This window comes from Verticillium alfalfae, genomic scaffold (genome assembly GCF_000150825.1).
Source record: "Verticillium alfalfae VaMs.102 supercont1.3 genomic scaffold, whole genome shotgun sequence".
NCBI lineage: Eukaryota > Fungi > Ascomycota > Sordariomycetes > Glomerellales > Plectosphaerellaceae > Verticillium > Verticillium alfalfae.
This window is the reverse complement of record NW_003315036.1, coordinates 872,168-885,492: the sequence shown is the minus strand read 5'-3', so window position 1 is coordinate 885,492 and position 13,325 is coordinate 872,168. Positions and strand designations below refer to the sequence as shown.

General features: G+C 53.8%; 6 protein-coding genes and 1 non-coding gene across 7 annotated transcripts; 6 read left to right on the top strand and 1 right to left on the bottom strand.

Moving 5' to 3' along the window:
* Positions 1 to 1,011: 1,011 nt before the first annotated feature.
* VDBG_02783 (conserved hypothetical protein) lies at positions 1,012 to 1,182 on the top strand (the record flags this gene model as incomplete). Its single annotated transcript, XM_003006598.1, has 2 exons — positions 1,012 to 1,091; positions 1,143 to 1,182. 2 exons carry the CDS (start codon positions 1,012 to 1,014, stop codon positions 1,180 to 1,182), a joined length of 120 nt encoding a protein of 39 aa, XP_003006644.1.
* Positions 1,183 to 2,141: 959 nt separating this feature from the next.
* On the top strand, positions 2,142 to 2,291 carry VDBG_02782 (conserved hypothetical protein; the record flags this gene model as incomplete). Its single annotated transcript, XM_003006597.1, has 1 exon — positions 2,142 to 2,291. The coding sequence occupies one exon, from the start codon at positions 2,142 to 2,144 to the stop codon at positions 2,289 to 2,291; it is 150 nt and encodes a 49-aa protein (XP_003006643.1).
* Positions 2,292 to 2,699: 408 nt separating this feature from the next.
* VDBG_02781 (conserved hypothetical protein) lies at positions 2,700 to 3,829 on the top strand (the record flags this gene model as incomplete). The annotated part of the gene is made up of 3 exons (XM_003006596.1): positions 2,700 to 3,578; positions 3,646 to 3,681; positions 3,791 to 3,829. 3 exons carry the CDS (start codon positions 2,700 to 2,702, stop codon positions 3,827 to 3,829), a joined length of 954 nt encoding a protein of 317 aa, XP_003006642.1.
* Positions 3,830 to 4,732: 903 nt separating this feature from the next.
* On the top strand, positions 4,733 to 6,464 carry VDBG_02780 (lactose permease; the record flags this gene model as incomplete). The annotated part of the gene is made up of 4 exons (XM_003006595.1): positions 4,733 to 5,013; positions 5,073 to 5,215; positions 5,261 to 5,381; positions 5,432 to 6,464. 4 exons carry the CDS (start codon positions 4,733 to 4,735, stop codon positions 6,462 to 6,464), a joined length of 1,578 nt encoding a protein of 525 aa, XP_003006641.1.
* Positions 6,465 to 7,104: 640 nt separating this feature from the next.
* VDBG_15050 lies at positions 7,105 to 7,176 on the top strand. The gene has a single exon. It is a non-coding gene; the product is annotated as a tRNA-Thr (tRNA).
* Positions 7,177 to 9,479: 2,303 nt separating this feature from the next.
* VDBG_02779 (polyamine transporter 1) lies at positions 9,480 to 11,247 on the top strand (the record flags this gene model as incomplete). Its single annotated transcript, XM_003006594.1, has 2 exons — positions 9,480 to 10,172; positions 10,291 to 11,247. 2 exons carry the CDS (start codon positions 9,480 to 9,482, stop codon positions 11,245 to 11,247), a joined length of 1,650 nt encoding a protein of 549 aa, XP_003006640.1.
* Positions 11,248 to 11,487: 240 nt separating this feature from the next.
* On the bottom strand, positions 11,488 to 13,026 carry VDBG_02778 (aminotransferase; the record flags this gene model as incomplete). Its single annotated transcript, XM_003006593.1, has 4 exons — positions 11,488 to 11,511; positions 11,624 to 12,034; positions 12,089 to 12,490; positions 12,550 to 13,026. 4 exons carry the CDS (start codon positions 13,024 to 13,026, stop codon positions 11,488 to 11,490), a joined length of 1,314 nt encoding a protein of 437 aa, XP_003006639.1.
* Positions 13,027 to 13,325: the final 299 nt, after the last annotated feature.

Sequence of the window (13,325 nt, the reverse complement as noted above, 5' to 3'; positions counted from 1 at the left end):
TCCTCAAGAGATAAGCTGTAGAGAACAAACATGACATGCCTCTTGCTATTCTTTGAGACTATTTATCCTCCCAATATTGTCAACCTTTCTTCCTGGGGAAGCCCAAGCTACCCAAAGTAAGACCACAATCCTCAAATTCCGAGTTCGGGCCATGGGAGGCAAGATTGGCACTTCTCCGCAAACGCCCATGGCCAGGTTGCTCCTCAATCCTGGGGCCCCACATCTGGAAACCAATTCCTCCACGATTCCCCTAAAACTTATGTCACTTCGCGGGCGGGGTGGTTGACTGACCCCCATAATGGGCCCCGGCGTTATCCCCAGCGTGTTGCAGCCCATATGGCTCGGTCTATCTACCTTAGCGGCGGAGTTTTTCTTAAAAAGGAAGCTTTTTCCCACCTGGCCCCTACGTAGTTTGGTCCCTTGCCTGCGATCGCTTCTGACAATGACTTCCAAAAGCAAAGCATGGTGCGTCAAACCTTCATAGCATTCATCGGCATTTTTCTCCGATGCAAGTATCGGGCAACCACCGCTCCCTGCTGACGAATGAAGTAGTGATGAGTGCCGTCGACGCCACCGTAAATGTACAGGCCCCGGTCCATTGCTGGCTCTTCCGCTGATCTCTGCGCAGGTGACTTGGGAAAGCCTCACTGTAGGTTGTGCCGAGAAAACGGATCGGTATGCAGCCGGACATCCAGACGCATCCGCTTCAAGCAGGTCACTCCCAGAGACCAGGGTATGCAGGACAAGGACGCATTCCCTTTGAGGATAATAAGTGCGCAGACATCTTTCAACGCCCGTTCTCCGCATGGCTAACAGAGGGTAGGTCAGCTGCCATGTGCCACTGCGAATAGCTTTGTAGACGAGACGCCAGCTCTCACTCGACAACGCAGATCCAGGGAAGATTCCGTCCCTAGCCCGGATCCTGAGATACCTTCAACGGCTCCGAAGCCCCCGAATCAGCCAACTCCAGCGCGAGCTTGTCATGTCCCAGGGGTGGAACCATGTCCTGTAATGGCTCTCGACCGTCACTGGACCTTCACGGACGAGTCTGAAGTCCTGCTCCTGGAGCATTTTATCCAAGAGCTAGCGCCGTTTGTATGTTTGACTGGCTTATTGATAGCACTGTCCTAACCTGGTTTCAGTTTGACTTCTGCGATCTGCAACATCATTTCGCGGTCGTAGTACCACAAAGGGCACGTTTCTGCCCCCCGCTTTTCGATGCTATACTCGCCCTCTCGGCACGCCACATGAGCCGTATCAAGAGAGATTCTGATCCTCTTCTCGCTGACCAATACTACTTGAGGTGCATCGAGTCCCTCATCCCGAAAATGGACCGAGTTGGGCCGACGTGTGATGACGGCCTTTTGGCAGCCACCGTGATCCTTCGCCTCCTCGAAGAGTTTGATGTCCCCCTTGCAGGATCGGACACATTCCACCATGCAGCTGGTACGAGGGCTTTGTTATCTAGCCAGACGTCTATGAACCCTTGTGCCACCAGTCTGCATCGGGCCACCTCTTGGGTCGGCCTGCGTCAAGAGATATGGGTGTCTCTGAGCAGATGCCAGCCGCCAGAGATGAAAGCGTCGATGGAGCTACTTGGCCGCCTTGATTTCGACGAGGACGATTGCGCTTGGGCTAATCGCGCAGTAAGCCACTGCCTTGAGGTTTTGGACTTTTGCTTTTCTCCAAATCCCGGGACCCCTGATGAATTCAATCTTCTTCGTGCTGCCAACGTCAGATGGGACACTCATCGACCACCCACGTATGACCCTCTCTGCACGCGCCCACGTAGCCAGTCTACGCACGACGACGATCCGCTCTGGGATGTGCGCTTCCACAGACCATGGCATGGTATGGGAACACTACATGTCGTCAAGAGACCTTTACTAACCTGCGAGAAGTGATGGGATGGCAGTACGTTACGCTGGCAAGGTTTTTACTCATCACGCACGACCCGAGGGCCACGCGAGTGAGTCTGGGACGATAGGCCGCGTTGAGGGAAATGACCGTATGCAGAAATGGCCCCAAACCACCGGAATGTTGCTGACAGTATCTAGTCCGACGCCCGAGTGGCGCTCAAACTCATCTGCAGCATTGCAAAATCAAACAAATCTGTCCCGCCTGCGACAATGATCACATGCATGGCTGTGCGGGTGGGCGGAGACTTGTTCACAGACTGGAGGGATCGTCGGGCAGTGTTGCATCTGCTGGAAAGCCTTGAGTCAGATCATGGATGGCCGACGACAGATGTCCGGACCAAGTTGTCGGAAATCTGGGATAGGTCTCCGTAGAGATGATGCCGGCCACCCCCCGTACATGCTCCGCCGCCCCTGTTGGAACAACAACAGCTCAACCACTGAGCGCCTGATCCGAGCTCTGAAGACTTGGAGGTGGACCTGCAGCGGGCGTTTCTTACCTTTTGGAGAAACCTGGATGATCGGCGGGCCACGATCAACTTGGTTCTCCACCTCACCCATGCATCCACATGCACTCCATCTTCCCCTCACCTTGATACCATGGGGTAACGAAAAGAAGATGGGATGATAGACTCAAAAGAAATGAAATGATATAACATATCCTGAGGGCCATTTCGCGATGGGCACGTATATCAAAGCTGTCAAACCCAGATTTCAAGAAAAGCGTCAAAAAGCCAGCAGTTTTATTGTAACATCCAACACATCATCCCTACCACCATCACCATGCCTTCGGTAGTCGACCCCCGCGAAGCAGCATTTCACGAGAAGCAGTTCTTCGTCAATGATGGACCCCTTACCGACATCGGCTTGATCAAGCAAACGACCCTCGACACACCAATGGAAGAGGTTCGTCGACGATACAAGGAAGATGGACATGTTTTATTGAAAGGTGTCCTCCCGAGAGAAGATGTTCTCAAGGTCCGAGAGAAGTACTTCGAGCTACTCAAGCCGACAGGTGTACTCGCTCCCGAGACAAAGCCCGTCGATGGGATTTTCAACACATCTCAGGACCGTCTGAACTACCCTGGGATAGGAGCCGGAACGCCGAATTCCACCGACGACAAGGGCAGGGTTACAGGCCCAGATCCCAAGGTTGCGAATCAATTTGGCGATCTCGCAATGCAAGCACATCATGAAGATTGGTACAAAGAAGACCTGTGCCAGCACCCAGCCCTCCTGAAATTTGTGGCAGAGATGACGGGCTGGGGTGACAGTACACTCAGCATCCGAAGGACCATCCTCCGCAACAACATGCCCCAGAACAAAGCTATCGGGGTTCACTATGACCAGATATTCCTCCGCCACGGCGAAGACACAATTATCACAGCCTGGGTCCCGATTGGCGACATTAAGATCGACGGCGGAGGCTTGATCTACCTCGAAAAGGGCCACGACATTGGAGAGCAGTTTGAAAAGGACTTTACGGATCGCGCTAAGGCTGCAGGACTCGATGATGAGCAGACGAAGAACGCCTACAACCAGAACATGATGGGTGGTGGCCTGTTGGCAGAAGGGCCAGCCGGCTTTGGCAAGGAGTACGGCCGACGATGGCTCCTTTCAGAGTACGAGGCTGGTGATGTCGTGCTTCACAATACATATGCTGTCAGTTTGCACTCTTTCCCTCTGCCTCCGATCAGGGCAAGATTGCTGACCTCGGAACCACCTCTAGATACACGCCTCCACAATCAATCACGATAAGGACAACGTAATTCGTCTCGGAACAGATCTTCGTTATGTTGATTCGAGCAGACCGTGGGATACTGTGGGTCAGATTCACATTCTTCTTATCCCAGCGCCCTTACTGATTTCAACAGAGATGGTCCAACATTCTCAAGAATGGAGATGGTTTGTAGAGAACGTGTTGCGTATTCTCCCTGTATTGCAGGACTTTGCGAGTGATCTCTAAATTCCACATTGTTTTCCAACCATTGCGACCTTACAGTCGTATTTACGAGTCCCTTGTGATTTGATATAGTAATAAATAGCCGTCCAATTTGAACCGTCCGTGCAGTTTCTGGTCTCGATCAAACCTGCGCATAGTGCTGCTTTGATACTGGTTACTTAAGCCTGTGACGAATCTGAGGTTGACGCCCTTTTGCCTTTGTATTCTTGGTCTTGATGTGATTGCAAATCGTAACCCCATTGCCCATTTCCTTCTCAAAGCGGTGACATAAACAAGTAGACGGCGCTGCTCAAATCGGACGGGTGAATTCAGGCCGATAACTTGGGTCCCCCGCATGGCGTGCTTAGCTTCTTCAAGGTGGACAAATATTTGCCTAATCCGGAATCAAAAGTCCGCGGTAAATGTAGTGACATGGATTTTCCGCGTGGGGGTCCTAAAGATACCTGCTTGGCCCCCGGACCCTTGAGCTTTCGCGTTCTCGTTCTGCACTATGAGCTCACAGGGCAATGATCGTAGACGTACACACTGACTGCAAGATAATAGCATGTTGGTGCAGGCATGGAATGAAGTGCCGCATCAGGAGTGGTCGAACGATCACTCCCCGCATGACCCAGGCTCCCCCGCAAATCCTGTTGCCAACTGAAGAGATGGTTTGGACACCGTAGGGCCGAGTCATGACAACGGTTCCGGACCGCGATGAGCCGGGCACATGTGCAACGCGATTGGAATACAGGTCGTCAAGTTATAAGAGGCCGGGTCCTAGCTTTCACTGCATGTTCAATGACGCCAGCAGCACTTTTCTCGTATCCGGATCGATATTCTTCTTGTGTGGCCATCCTTTCGCTATTACACAATGATAACCCCTTCCCAGGGCGACTTCAGGTCTGATGACCTCAAGGCAGACAGAACTAGGTCGTTGGAGGATGTGACTCGCGTCGAATTTGTCGATGATGAAGCCATCCACAACATCGCTGAGCGTGCCGCTGAGGTTGTCTGCAACCCATGGACGAAGTCTATGTTCAGGCTCTACGGCTGTCTTCTCATTACTTACTTCTGTGGGTGTCTCAACGGTTACGATGGGTCCTTGATGGGAGGTCTCAATGCTATGAAAAGTTACCAAACCTATTTCGATACGTAAGCCAGCACACACCAGGCGCTATATTCATGTCCACTGCTAACAGGCTTTCCCTCAGTTCGCCTGTAGGATCGCAAACGGGGTTCATCTTTGCTGTTTACAGTATTGGTTCAATTTGTGCCATTCCGTTTACCGGCCCAACGAACGACTTCTTTGGACGACGATGGGGAATGTTCGTCGGAGCTCTGCTTATCATCACGGGTACATGCATTCAAGCCCCTTCCCATAACCTGAAAATGTTTATAGGCGGTCGATTCATGCTGGGCTTTGGCGTCAGCTTCTGTTCAGTCAGTGCGCCATGTTATGTCAGCGAGATGTCGCACCCCAAATGGCGCGGCATTCACACGGGACTATACAACTGCATGTGGTGAGTAAAACCCCGACTTGAACACTATGAATCAAGCTGACAATATCAAGGTGGCTCGGCGCCATAGTGGCTAGCTGGACGATCTTTGGCTGCTCGAAGTGGAACAATCCGTATGCGTTTCGAATCCCCATCTGGGGTCAGCTCTTCTCATCCATCATCGTTGGCGTTGGCGTTTTCTTTATACCAGAGTCTCCAAGATGGCTCATTGCCAATGGCAAGACCGAACAAGCCAGGGCTGTGCTCGCCAAGTACCACGGAGAAGGGCAGGAAGATCATCCCATGGTCCAGCTACAGATGGAGGAAATGAAGCACAGTATCAAGCAAGATGCTTCCGACAAAAGATGGTGGGATTACCGGGAGCTCGGCAACACGCGATCAGCACGGCGGAGGCTCATATGTGTTCTTGGTATGGCAGCGTTTGGCCAGCTCAGCGGCAACTCCATCACTGGTTACTACCTTCCTGTGATGGTCGAGAATGCCGGCATCACCTCAGAGAGCACGCAACTGATGCTCAACGGCATCAATCCGGTACTGTGCTTCATTGCATCTCTGCTGGGCGCTCGTTACAGCGACAAGATTGGTCGACGCCCATTGCTTCTCGTCTCCATCTTTTTCTGTTCGGTATGCTTTGCTGTCATGACAGGCACTTCAAAGGTAGCCACCGGCGAGAACGGCGACCCGTCAGCAGCCAATGCGACTATTGTCTTCGTCTTTCTGTTCGGAATTGTTTTCTCATTCGGATGGACCCCTCTCCAAACAATGTACATTGTCGAAACCCTGACAACTACAACTCGGGCCAAGGGCACCGCAGTAAGCAATGTCACATCTGCTGCAGCCAGTGTCATTATTCAGTATGCATCGGCTCCAGCTTTTGAGAATATTGGCTACTACTTCTATATCTTTTTCGTTTTCTGGGATATCTTTGAAGGTGTTGTCATCTACTTTTTCTTTCCTGAAACCAAACGACGCACACTGGAAGAGCTTGATGAGGTATTCGACGCGCCTAACCCAGTTAAAAAGAGTCTTATGAAGCCGGACATCGCAACAGTGGCCCATACTCTGGGCGCTTCCACAAGAGTTTGAGTTTGGAGGTCGCGCATTGGTTGAGGGGACTTCTCAGCTGAGAGTTTGAGCAAGTCTCGAAACCTGGGTATGGTTCGCTACACACTTTCGAGGTCCTCGCCAATGGTATAGCTAAGGGTGGTGAAGTTTAGATTTCACTTGATGCTCTAAGTTTCTGACAATACATCGCGTACATTGTTGGACTATGCAGTGGATGCTTGTGACAGTCACATGTTCATGTTGAAGGTAGCGCAATCTAGCTTGAACAGGTCTTTCATCAACATACGTGGGTTTTTCGTAGTCGGAGGGCATCCAACCCACGATGCTTGGAACTTCCGTTTTTTTGGTCGAGTCGTAATTCACACACGTATTTGATAAGGCGCAGATCAAAGATCGTGCCTGCGACTGTCTTGAAGTCAATCCCATGGCACCTGCTAGCTTTTCTCGGGGCCGCAATTGAGCTATGCAGGCGCATTTGCGACGTCTTAGTAGTAGCCAAGTCAACAAAGAGTCATCCGTGAAAAGTCTCAAAGAACCAGCAATAATACTTGACAAAAACATGTTCCTCTTGCTCCGAGTAACGTAACACTTTCGTGTCAGAACTGCGAGAGTTCTATCGGGGTCATGATTCCTGCCGTGTAGCCTGATCGTCATGTAAAATGCCTCGTTGGCTTAGTGGTAAAGCGCATCACTAGTAATGATGAGATCACTGGTTCGATTCCAGTACGAGGCATCACAACCACAATGCTGAGTCTACATTTAACGTAGTCAAGTTCTTTTTTTGCGTTGCTGTAGTTCTTTGTTCGCAAATAATGCTTTGGCAGAGGCAATGTTGGTTAGACATACGCGAATCTTTTTTTTCCTTTCCTTGGAGGGTTATAAAGCTAATGTGGCCAGCAATCATCCAATCGGCGGATTTTGTGATTCTTCTTTCTGTAACAAGCCTCCTACAGCAAGCGCATCGCCGTCTTGATCGGCCGACTCGCCTCGGACAGCGCGATGCAAGGCAGCGAAAGCTCGGGGATAGATAGTAGACCATGTGCACCACCATCCGTCCTCAATCACCAATTATCCCGCTCACCTGCCTCACACGTCAGAAGACAGATCAACACGCACCATCAACAACATTCAGCCCTAGGGAGTCGTTCATGGCTCGACCAGCGTCCAGCCAACGGGGTGTGCCGGCAATTGGTGTACTGTACTCATCAGTCATCGGCGGCATCCCTTATCCCGAGTACAGCCAGAATTGATAGCGCTGAGCACAGGGAGTGGCGTGGGCCAAAGATTGGGCCAGATAAACCCTGTCGTGCTTTGATTGCCGTGAGGCTTCACAGCAGAAGCTCCACTCTCTTCGGAGATTCGTTGTTGTCTTTTGATTAGTGTGCGGTACGTCATGTAGTAATGTAGCATGTGGTGATCTAATTTTGTGGAACATAACGACGTTCTAGAATGTCCCGAACGATTATCAAGTCCGCTTGAAAAGTCTAGTGCTACAATTGGACATGGTGAAGGCAATATGTTATCTCGAATCAGAAACAAAAATTCGACGACGTCATACCGAGGCACAGGGAAATGCCGGCTTGGCAAAGAAGGGGCGACCTCGTCCTGGGAAGGTCCTGAGGACAGGGAGGATCCACAAGTTGGGGCACGAGCTTCTCCGGCCCCAATTATCCGCCCTGTTGTCAGGCTTCTGGCGCGAGGCTCGCACAAATTTTCTTCTTCATCAGAGGGGCGACACCTCAGCTTCTTATCAATTTACGTGCCATTGCTGTGCTGGCAAACGGTCACCGTCAGCAAGCCCCCACCTTTGACCCAGCCAAAGGTGTACATACTTGTTTTCTTTGCTAGGGTTCGATGGGATCCACTCCCACTGGACCGAGGTATGGTTATCGTTTGATTCTGTACTGCTGGGCAACGACTAGGGGCCGGCTTGGCAGCTTCGAGACCAATGCTCAAGATGCCTGGCTGTCTGACGACCTGCTCGTGGTCGGCACGTTGATATGATCGTCTCAACTGCTTCGGCACGGGTTTGTCCATGTGGCACCGCTGTCCACCGAAACTGATGAGCTCGCGCGGCCGACGATCGCTCGAAGATGCTCCAATACGAAGCGGAACAACTGGAGGCCTTGACTGGCGACATCACTCATGAACGCGTCATGTCTTGCATTACCTTGTGTTCACCATTCGGCTGTTTTCTCCCCCGGCGAACACTCACAGACAACTCAGGGTCAATATGGGCCGGAGTTCGCAAGCCCAATGCCGGGACGGAATTGCTGCTACGAAAAACTCGCCGACAATCCGGCTCCGCAGCCCTCACAGCATTTGGGCGACAGGGAGCGCTTTGCTCAGCACTAGGGGCCCCATAAGCACGTTGCCTCGGCCGGGATCTGGCGCCAAATCCGGTCCCAGACCCTGGGCCGTCCCAGGCCTTACCGAGAATAACGTATTCCCAAGCTTTCGCAGATCACATCACACCTCGCTGGCCAAAACACGCCGGACAACCCAGCGAGTCATAGTGCCTATACCATTCTGCAAGGGCTCTAGCTTCTTCGACGTTCCCCATCAGCCCTGCCGAGGTGCCGACCAAGCAGTCGGCTAGAAACCCGCCGCCGACCCTCCGATGGGTTTTGCCCGTCTCAGCCAACGAAATGGCGTGCTGCGAGGCGGGTCGCGGACATAACAAGCGTAACGCCCCGACAAAGGCCCCTCTTATTACCCTGTTCACGGCTCGGCCGAGTGGGACAGGCCCCCCGTTCGTTGGGTTGGTGATAGGGGATGGAATCGAACGGGGACGAGCACGAGTCCGTATTAGAAATCTGCATCCACTGAGCTGCGTTATATAGATCTGCGGTTCCCAGGTCCATGGGCCATTGTCTCGAATTCTAGATCTCCATTCCATCATCAATCAACGCCACGAGACTTCCGAATCAGATTAGATCAGATCAGGTCCCCGATCTGTTGTTGTCCCTCGCCTGACCCATCCAGACAACACAACCAATCGTCCCGAGGCGCATGCACGCCACCTTACATCACACCATGGCGACGACACCAAACTCATCAGCATCGTCTGTCACAGCGACACACCCTGACCTCGATATCGAGGCCCAGCCTACGAGGACCAAGGAGGGTCACTTCAAGCTCCTGTACGACCAGGCCGGCGTGACCCCCGAAGTCCTCAACCACACGTACCCCGGCGAGGGCACTGCTGAGTCTCCCTATCTCGTTGACTTCCTCCCCGAAGATGTTCGCAACCCCATGACCTTCAGCCAGACCAAGAAGTGGTCCATCACCGTGGTCAACGCCGTTGCGACATTGGCCGTTGCTTTCGCCAGTTCAGCATACTCGGGCGGTGTCCGCGCCGTCATCGAGGACTTTGGCGTGTCCCAGATTGTCGCCATCCTTGGTGTCTCTCTCTTCGTCCTTGGCTTCGCCATCGGTCCCCTCCTGTGGGCTCCCATGTCGGAGATCTTTGGTCGCCAGCGCCTCTTCATCGTCACCTTCTTTGCTCTTACGGCTTTCAATGCCGGCGCTGCTGGCTCTCAAAACATCCAGACGTTGATCATCCTGCGATTCTTCGGAGGTGCTTTCGGCTCGTCACCCCTGACGAACGCTGGTGGCGTCATTGCCGACATGTTCTCTGCGTCCGAGCGCGGCATGGCTTCTGCTCTGTTCGCGTCAGCTCCCTTTCCTTGGCCCCGTTATTGGCCCTATTGCCCGGTGGCCTTCCTCGTCATGCCTCTGCCTGGCGCTGGGTGAGGGGTATGATGGGCTATCTTTCACTGGTGTCATCCTCATCATCTCACTCTTCGTCTGCCCTGAGACGTACGCCCCCTACCTGCTTCGCCAGCGTGCTGTCGAGCTCTCCCGCCAGACCGGCAAGCACTACCTCTCAAAGCATGACCTCCGCAAGGTCCCCCAGTTGACTGCACTCATGCGCCCTTGGGTCCTGCTCTTCTGCGAGCCCATTGTCACTCTGACGTCGATCTACATGGCCATCATCTACGGCACTCTCTACATGCTCTTCGCCGCCTTCCCGATTGTGTACCAGGTTCACCGCGGTTGGACCCCCGGTATCGGTGGCCTTGCCTTCATTGGCGTTGCTGTTGGCATGATCTTCGCCGTCAGCTACTGCATTTACGACAACAAGCGTTACGCTGCTGCCGTCAAGGCCGCCGGTGGTGCTGCTCAGCCCGAGGCACGTCTCCCTCCCGCCATCATCGGCTCTGTTCTCCTTCCCGTCGGCCTCTTCTGGTTCGCTTGGACCAACGGCCCCGAGATTCATTGGGTCGTCTCCATCATCGCCTCTGGCTTCTTCGGCGCTGGTCTCGTCCTCGTCTTCCTCAGTCTCATGAACTACCTCATCGACTCGTACGTCGTCTTCGCCGCCTCGGCCCTAGCCGCCAACAGTGTTCTCCGATCGCTCTTTGGCGCCGCCTTCCCTCTCTTCACCAGCAACATGTACGACGACCTTGGCATCCACTGGGCCTCCACCATTCCCGCCTTCCTCGCTCTGGCCTGCGTTCCGTTCCCCTACCTCTTCTGGCGCTACGGCAAGGCCATTCGCCTCAAGTGCAAGTATGCCGCCGAGGCCGCTGCTGTGCTTGAGCAGATGCGCGCCGGTGCTGCCAAGCCTCCCGTCGTGCGCGAGTCTGACCAGATTATGGAAGACGACATCGAAGCTGAGCGTGAGGAGGAGAAGCTGCGTCGCGCCAGCCGCGCCAGTCAAGGTGGTGTTCTGTCTGACGATGAGCGCACTGAGGCCGGCGACGCTTCTGAGGAGCCTGTCGGCACCAAGGAGAAATGAAGAAAAAACAAGAACCATATAAGGTGGTCGGCGATACCCCACATATAGAAGGCGGTGTGTTTTAGACGGATGATGCATTTGAAACCAAAATAATGAGCCCGGTTTGGGCTTTGCATGGCATGGTGTTTTTGGTCATACAGCATAGGATACCATGGGAAGCATAAGGCCCTTCACAGGGCACACACGACTTGGTGGTCACCTCTCTTAGCAAACTTAATCGTTACTATTCCGAACTAAAACTCAGGCTGCATTGTGCATGTTGGTCTACTACGCGTGCATTAATTGACATAGCTTCGAGCCACACTTGGCTAAAACAACCCGCCACTTATACACCGTTTCTAACGGAATTGCGCAAAATATTCGCCAAGCCGCGAACGGCTTCCTCAAAGATACCATCATCGTCCCACGCGAAGCACAATCGCACGTTCCTCTGGTACATGTCTCCAGCACCACACCCCGGTACACCAAACAGACTCCCCGGCACAACCAAGACCCCCTCCTCCGCCTCCGCCCGCGCCGCAAACTCCGTCGCCGGCGGACTCCCCACCGGCAGCGTCAGCCAGAGGAAATACCCGCCAAAGACACCATCATCGTCGCGCCGCACCCACGACACGCCGAGCGGGGCGAGATGGGTACCGACGGCCCGCGCCAGAATGGCGTGGCGCCTCTGGAGCCCGGGCCGGACGCAGCGCACAATGTGCTCGTCGAGCCGCCCGCTCTGCAGGAGCTCATGCACAATGGCCGACGCGAACTGGCTCGGCGCGCCGCCGGAGATGGTCGAGCCCGTCTGCGAGAGGCCGTGAACGAAGGCCGGGGCGCCCTGGACCCAGCCTGTGCGGACGCCGGGGCCGAGAATCTTGGAGAAGGAGTTGTTGGAGATGGCGTGGCCGAAGTGGGTTCCGCTCTGAACGTCGTGGGCCGAGGGGCCGAGGTCGAGGTCGAGATCGGAGAGGCGAGGGAGGGCTTTGTTTTCTGGTAGCTGTACCGGAGGGTAGACTTTGTAGTTTTCGTTTTCGGGGCACGCGGGGAGGGGCTGGGGAATCAGAGAGTCTTGAAGGAGGGGCCACTGGAGCAGGTCGTAAACGTCGTCGCAAATAATCAGGGCGTCGTGTTTTCGTGCGAGGGCGACGAGTCTGCTGCGGTTGGAGAGGGACATTGTCCTCCCAGAGGGGTTTGCGCATGTCGGAACGGTGTAGATGACATGTCGGTAGAACTTACGACCTGAACCGGGCTTCCTAGTGTTCTTGGGTATGTCAGCAATGACAGGGGCTGCCTAACACGGGAGAAAGTCTCAGGGCGTACGATTCTTGGCTGGCTGTGATCTTCGCCATACTTTGCCAGCTGGATCCCTAGCCATTCAAGGTCGATTCCGTCCGTCTCCTCTGGCACCGACATAAGCCGATTCTCGAAGCCGGCGTCCATGAATATTCCAAAAGAGAGGTGATATGCAGGGGCCACTATCCAGACTGCCCGGGTGATGCTTGGGTCAGTGAAACTCTGCAGGATGCTGGCCATGCCCAGACTGGCGCCTGCTGTGACGCAAATGTGCTCTGGCAGGTGAGCTCTCCCGTCCACATTCGAGATCCAGCTTGCGATGTCCTTTCGGAGAGGCCCGTAGCCGGCGTCATCTCCGTATTGTAGGGCCGGTAAATATTTGGAAGGATCTTTCAACGTCTTAACAGCGGCTTCGGACAGCAGGTGCGAGGGAAGCATATCGAGAGAGGGCCATCCTCGCGCGAGGTCTATGGGCCTTGCTTGACCCTGATCTATAACCGTCATCTTGGAGCTGCTTGGCAGCTCAGTCGAACTTGAAGAAAACTAGGCTGGTCCCGAATTCGTCACCTTGGGGGAACGCCCCTTTCTTGTTTTAAATACGCTTCGTACCCCTCTCTTCGTCGATATATCGAACCACTCTTGACTTGTCGCTGAGAGACTTGCCCATTTTCTTGATTCGGAAAGACAAGCGGCTTGCCCAATCAGTCAACATTCTTGCAAAACAGTCATCCTTCCATGACCTGGGTATTCTAAATGCCATGTACGCGATCCGTGCTGACTCCTAGTCACCACCATAAAACTTG